The sequence below is a fragment of the Penaeus chinensis genome, chromosome 14 (assembly GCF_019202785.1).
Source record: "Penaeus chinensis breed Huanghai No. 1 chromosome 14, ASM1920278v2, whole genome shotgun sequence".
Classification (NCBI taxonomy): domain Eukaryota; kingdom Metazoa; phylum Arthropoda; class Malacostraca; order Decapoda; family Penaeidae; genus Penaeus; species Penaeus chinensis.
This window is the reverse complement of record NC_061832.1, coordinates 12,523,890-12,531,389: the sequence shown is the minus strand read 5'-3', so window position 1 is coordinate 12,531,389 and position 7,500 is coordinate 12,523,890. Positions and strand designations below refer to the sequence as shown.

The 7,500-nt window shown below is 35.5% G+C and overlaps 1 protein-coding gene across 1 annotated transcript in view; it reads right to left on the bottom strand.

Moving 5' to 3' along the window:
* Nucleotides 1-7,500, bottom strand: part of LOC125032326 (E3 ubiquitin-protein ligase RNF170-like) — a 16,719-nt gene that overhangs the window by 7,173 nt on the left and 2,046 nt on the right. Inside the window, exons 1-3 of the mRNA XM_047623423.1 lie at nucleotides 7,229-7,500; nucleotides 5,705-5,810; nucleotides 1,521-1,588 (exon numbers count right to left, since the gene is read on the bottom strand). The exon at nucleotides 7,229-7,500 is cut by the window's right edge and continues 2,046 nt beyond it. Coding sequence (XP_047479379.1) covers nucleotides 1,521-1,588; nucleotides 5,705-5,810; nucleotides 7,229-7,358 — 304 coding nt within the window. The 5' untranslated portion in view covers nucleotides 7,359-7,500. The remainder of the gene's footprint in view (nucleotides 1-1,520; nucleotides 1,589-5,704; nucleotides 5,811-7,228) is intronic.

The following is a 7,500-nucleotide window of genomic DNA, read 5'->3' as shown; positions in this document are numbered from 1 at the left end:
TATACATACATTATACATACATTATACATACATTATACATACATTATACATACATTATACATACATTATACATACATTATACATACATTATACATACATTATACATACATTATACATACATTATACATACATTATACATACATTATACATACATTATACATACATTATACATACATTATACATACATTATACATACATTATACATACATTATACATACATTATACATACATTATACATACATTATACATACATTATACATACATTATACATACATTATACATACATTATACATACATTATACATACATTATACATACATTATACATACATTATACATACATTATACATACATTATACATACATTATACATACATTATACATACATTATACATACATTATACATACATTATACATACATTATACATACATTATACATACATTATACATACATTATACATACATTATACATACATTATACATACATTATACATACATTATACATACATTATATATACATACATACATACATACATACATACATACATACATACATACATACATACATACATACATACATACATACATACATACATACATACATACATACATACATACATACATACATACATCATACATACATCATACATACATACATACATACACACACACACACACACACCACACACAACACACACACACACACACACACACACACACACACACACACACCACACCACACACACACACAACACACACACACACACACACACACACACACACACACACACACACACACACACACACACACACACACACACACACACACACACACACACACACACCGACACACACACACACACACACACACACACACACACACACCACACACACACACACAACACACCCACACACACACACACACACACACACACACACACACACCAACACACACACACCTACACACACACACACACACACACTACACACACACACACACACACACACACACACACACACACCTACACACACACACGCACACCTACACACACACACACACACCCACGCACACACACACACCTACACACACACACACACACACCTACACACACACACACACACACCTACACACACACACACACACACACACACACACACCTACACACACACACACACACACACACCTACACACACACACACACACACACACACACACACACACACACACACACCTACACACACACACACACACACACCTACACACACACACACGCACACGCACACACACACACACCTACACACACACACACACACCTACACACACACACACACACACCTACACACACACACACACACACACACACACACACACACACACACACACACACACACACCTACACACACACACACACACACACACACACACACACCTACACACACACACACACACACACACACACACACACACACACACACACACACACACACACACACACACACACACACATTCCCAAATACTTTACCTGGATCCTGATCTGACTCAATTGGGTGCCTTTTCTGTGATGTTGGTTGGAGCTTTGCCAGGCAGAATCTGTAGGATTGGAAAAAAAAAAACAATTTAAAACAAATTATGAAAATGGTCACAACTGCAACAAAAAAAGAAGATAATCTGAGAAACTCTGCCTGGCCCATTTAGTGTCCTGCTTGGAGTTATAGTATGTGGATTTTCATTCTCTCAATTGTGAAGGGAGGAATCCAGTACTACTTCTGCATAAATGCACATGTTTCTGCCCACCCACACCCACACTTAAATACAATGAACTAAATCAACCTTGGTCCTCACAAAAACCTGTCATAGCATTATATATTTGTTTACAAACTGTAACCTACTTTCAAGTGGGACATGATGTGTGATATCTTAAGCTGTTATGCATTAGCTAGATGAATAAGCTTAGGTTGATGAATATTTTTGAGGCAAAAGCAAAGCTTATAATCAGGCAATACAAGTTTTGCAGATCTCATTTTTCATAGTACTCTAAATCGGATAATAATACTCAATATCCCACAGGTATACATAAAAGGTTGTATTGTGGATGGTGTGTAATACCTAGTGGATTATTCACGCACATGGTATACATGAATATTCCTAAAACAATACTAAAAACACTAGTAGGTCAGTGGTTCAAGATTACATAGTCAAGGGTAGTGGTACATGACAAAGTTGACAGGAGCAAAGGTTGGGCTATGCACAGGTAGATGGGAGGGGATCACCACCTTTTACACCGACCATCACATCTTCGTCTTTCTTGCAAAGGAATCAGGGTGGTTGCAGTGGATGGGCAAGGTTCATCATGCACTTCACATTCAATTTTACACCATTTAGAAAAAGTGTGAAAGGTAGTCTGCCTCTTTCTAGCTTTTGCTTTTAATGTTTTCATGCCCTGATTGTCTTTATACACTAAGATAAAGTTGTCAAATGCTGAGTAATACCGTATTCCCAATTTCTTTTTGCTAAACAAAACAACTTCCAGGAGTAGTGTATGAGTGTGTACATCTCCCTGATAGACACATTTATTGGGGAGGTGGAAGGGTCAGTAAATTACTTATAGCATGTTTATCTTTCCTCCAAAACTCCACCAATATTGAATACTGTTGAGAGGCTGGGAATTTCTCAAATATTCCAATATTTTTCAGAAAATCACAATACACTCAAAAGCCCAACAATCCTCTTGAACACCCAATATCAGCTGCATGTTTGCAACTGTTATTCCTTTTTATCATTCCCTCTCATCTAGCATAAACACATGCTGATACTTAGCTTTGGGTGGCTTTCATTGGCCATTATCCATAAGTGGGTCTGGAAGGTGAATCAACATCAACCAATGGTGGCTGACAGTGCACTGGCATGGCAGCATCAGCCTGTTTAGCACTGTTCACGTATACTGTATTTCTTACTTGCAACATGTGTAAATTTAAATTCTTTAGTAAATATATACAGCTGCACCTTCAAGCATTTTGGAATCTATGTTCTTATCACATTTTCATTTTAATTTACAGTATACTTCTTCTTTTTTTCATTTTCTATTTCTCATGTTTCTGGACATATGTGCATAATCATTTTTGAGCCATACCAACAAATGAATAAATTAACAATGCATCCATAACAGGAGACCAAAGAGATCCCCAATGCAAGAGACTTAATCCTTGCATTTTGATTAAATCATCAACAGAATTACAGACACACTTAAAATGTGACACTTACATCTGCATTCATCTCTGTTGTATAGAGACAGCCCATTGTGGGAGGGTCATGGACCCTTCAGACTCTGTCACTACACTATCTAGCTCACTTGAGGCAACAAGAAATGCACCATTGTAGTCACAAGTTCCCATATTTAATATATATATATATATATATATATATATATATATATATATATAAATGTGTATGTATGTATGTGTATGTATGAATGTATATACTAGCCATATATATGTATATATCTGTGTGTATATACATATAAATGTGTGTGTGTGTGTGTGTGTGTGTGTAAATGTTTGTGTATATGTATGTATATATGTGTATGTATATATGTGTATGTATATGTATATGTATATGTATATGTATATGTATATGTATATGTATATGTATATATATATGTATATATGTATATGTATATATGAATATGTATATATATATATGTATGTGTATGTATGTATATGTATGTATATATAATAATGTATGTATGTATGTATACATATATATCATATATATATAAATATACATACACACACACACACACACACACACACACACACACACACACACACACACACACACACACACACACACATACACACACACAGATCAGGATCTAGGTAAAGTATTTGGGAATGTGTGTGTGTGTGTGTGTGTGTGTGTGTGTGTGTGTGTGTGTGTGTGTGTGTGTGTGTGTGTGTGTGTGTGTGTGTGTGTGTGTGTGTGTGTGCGTGTGCGTGTGCGTGCATATATATATCTATATATTAAATAAATAAATAAATGAATATATATATCATACATATATATATATATATATATATATATATATATATATATATATATATATATATATATCACACACACACACACACACACACACACACACACACACACACACACACACACACACACACACACACACACACACACATATTTATATTTATTTATTTATTTGTAAAAAAGTGTGTCATTGGTAGAATATATGTGACTAACAAGTGTATTGTTATCTATTTTTGGAAACTATGTAAGCCATTTGATCTTTCTGTTTCTTCAAGCAAGTGATAACAAAACATGTAGTATTAGTTATCATTGACTCTGTAGTGGGATATTTTTAAAATGCAATTTCCTGGAATTGTTTGTTTATTGACATAGCATCCCCTATGGAGGTGAGGCAGCTTTTCCCCCTTCTTTCAACTATAGTTGCATATTTTCTGAAACTTGAAAATGTTTCATGCTTCAAAAAATCTTTTAAAAATATGGCAGCTATATCAAATAACTCTTCAAAATCACTGATACCTTTGTAAATGGTTCTCCTAGCTGCACCTTCAAGCAGCGGCTAATCAAACTACTGAAGTGGCAGTTTCTTTTTCGCAAGAACCAAAAACTAAAACATAGAGTCAATAAACAAATAAACATGCTATACTATATTTTTAACTATAGACCATTAACTGAACGCAAAATCTACAATGAATGTAGAAACTTTATCAGTGTGTGCTTGCAATGTCTATAGAAATACAAGGTCAGTATTTGGTGATGAGTAACGAAACAGTTTAATTCTTCTTGATTATTCTGAAGGTTTTTTTTTTGATCAGCTGAGCAAGAAATACAAAATTAAATCTTGCTATTGGGACATCTGTAAACTCAGGCATTGGTTGAGGTTGGGGCAGGCAAGCTGGAGGCTTTGAATTTCTTAACAGGCCAATGACCACCTATACTTATCCTAACATTCTCAAAAATATCCTATGTGATCAGTCCAAAAAGGAACTGGAAAAAAATATTGTTATACTTAGAACTTATCATACTTGTCTCCAAAATAGTTCCCCCCACTGCATGCTGTTCCCAATTTTGCCTTCAGTCAAGGATCATGTTTTGAGGAGAAGTGCACAGGTCCTGCAGCAAACTTTTTCTACTACCACTAATGTCTATAGTGGGGATATTTGAGGGTGGACCCCCCCCCCACCTGAATGTCCACTGGGAGTTGCACATGAGCAGATGAAGCATCCTATATAAATATACATGCACTTAAGCAAATTATTTTACTGTCCTTCTCTCAAACATCTTATAATCTCTTACACGTTTTGCAACTGAAGATTTGCTCAGTACCCCTCATAACCTCTCAGACTTGGAAAAATGTTAAGAGAAGTTACTTTGATGGAGACAATTGTGGTTAAGCTGCGTGTAAGGCAATATATATATTTTTTTATTCTGAACCCCTTTTGGACTGATCACATAAGTACATTACTAGATGGGAATATATGGCGAAAAGAATTACAACCTTCTCAACAATACAACAATTTCATCAACAACACATAAAAAGGCAGAAAACAGTGACACCAAGCAACCACTGACAATAGTGAACAAGTCATATCATGCAAATTCATTCAAGCTCTTGATTTGAGAAACCCTTCCTTCTGTCTCTTGAGGTATCAATACACATTTAGATATACTCACCCAGCAACAACAGCAATGACAACTGCTGCTGGTGTTCCTAAAGTCAGAAGCAGGCCAGCTATTGTGCTTTCGCCACCATGTGCACCTCCCTCCATTAAAGTGAACTCTGTATATATGGTACAACTCTTTAAAATCTGCAATCTTATACTTACACAGATACTAGCATGTACATACAATAAGTATCTATGTGTATAAACTGACAGAACATGCATACATATGTATGCCATATGTTACTAGTATCTTTTCTGTTAGACTCAATGATTAGTTAAATTGATTATTTTTATTACTTAAAAATATCTATAACATATTTCAACACTTCAAATCATATATTGTTAATCAATAACTATTTGGATAAATCAAGAATTATCCAACTCGCTTTCTCTCTCTACTTCAGAATAGTTTAACGACCATGACACACAGCGGGTGGCTGACTTTCATGCACACAACTGGACACTGAGTAATTTTCATTTCCATATAGGTCTTCTAAGAAAGAAAATAGGCATCACCCAGATCAAATCTTGACCAAAACACCACCCGCATATGCAAAGATGATGGGGGATGACATAGATCGCAAATAAAGTTTTAATGTTTATTATCGTGCTCTCTTCATCTACTTTTTTTTTTGCCTGTGTTACATTATAACACAACAAAACCTTTCACTGAGTACCAGTATCTACCAAATTTTGTCAAAAACTACAGAAATAAAAACTAAATGATAAAATCCAGGGGTTCCAAAAACCTCCCATTTCCAGTAGTACAGAAAATGATGGCTAAAGCTTTGTATATATACATCTGGAGCAAATGTTCTCTTATGGGCAGAAAACAAATTGTAAGAGAATTTATGGATTGTTCATGTTCAACATTGTCAAACTTATCGTTGTGAGGGGGATTTGCAGACTAGGCAAACCAGGTTGACAAGTGTGAAAAAAATAGCATGTTTACCAGAACTTCCTGGTTATGCATTTATTCTCAATCTACTCAAGTTATAATAGTGCATATCCTCTGTTTTTGTGAAAAAATAAACAAGAACTTACTCTCAGCAATTTCTTCAGGACTTACTGACTCTTAATGAATTTTCCTTGACTAATTAGGAATGGTGGTAGTAGCATTAAAAGAAAAAAAGGAAAAAGAAGAACAAGAAGAACAAGAACAAGAAAAAAACAAACAGAAGGATGAGGAAGGAGAGGAAAAGGAAGTAGAAGAAGAGGAAGAGGAAGAAGAAAGAGAAGAGGAGGAGGAGGAGGAGAAGAAATGAGGAGGAGGAAGAGAATAATAATAAAAATAAAAATAATAATAATAGTAATAATAATAAGGAGGAGGAGGAGGAGAAAGAAAGAGGAAGAGAAGAAAACTAGAAGGAAAAAGAAAGAAGAAAGAATGAAGGAGGAGGAAGAGAAGAAGAAAAAGGGAAAGGAGAAGAACAGTGAAAACCTCTGAAAAGCATATAGACCACTTCAGTATCATGGCTAAAAATGCAATACTGAATACAGAAAAAATACAGGAAAACTGCATAGCCTGGCTCACTTGTACTGCTCTTTTGCCACTTCCCCCTCCAGGGAAGGGGGTCCAGAGGCTTGCACCCAGCTGGGAAATATCCAGGGGGTAGGGGTCCAAAGACTGGCCCCTGATAGGGCATTTGGAAGGTTTGCATCATCTGTACTGTGATCTTTAGGAAATTTAGACAAGATTTCTGCAACACTGACACAGCAGCACATCAGATCTTGCAGGGCCAGTTGAAAAAAAAGTTTAAATGTTTATTATTTATACAGTTTTCAATTATCTTCACCTAATTTGCA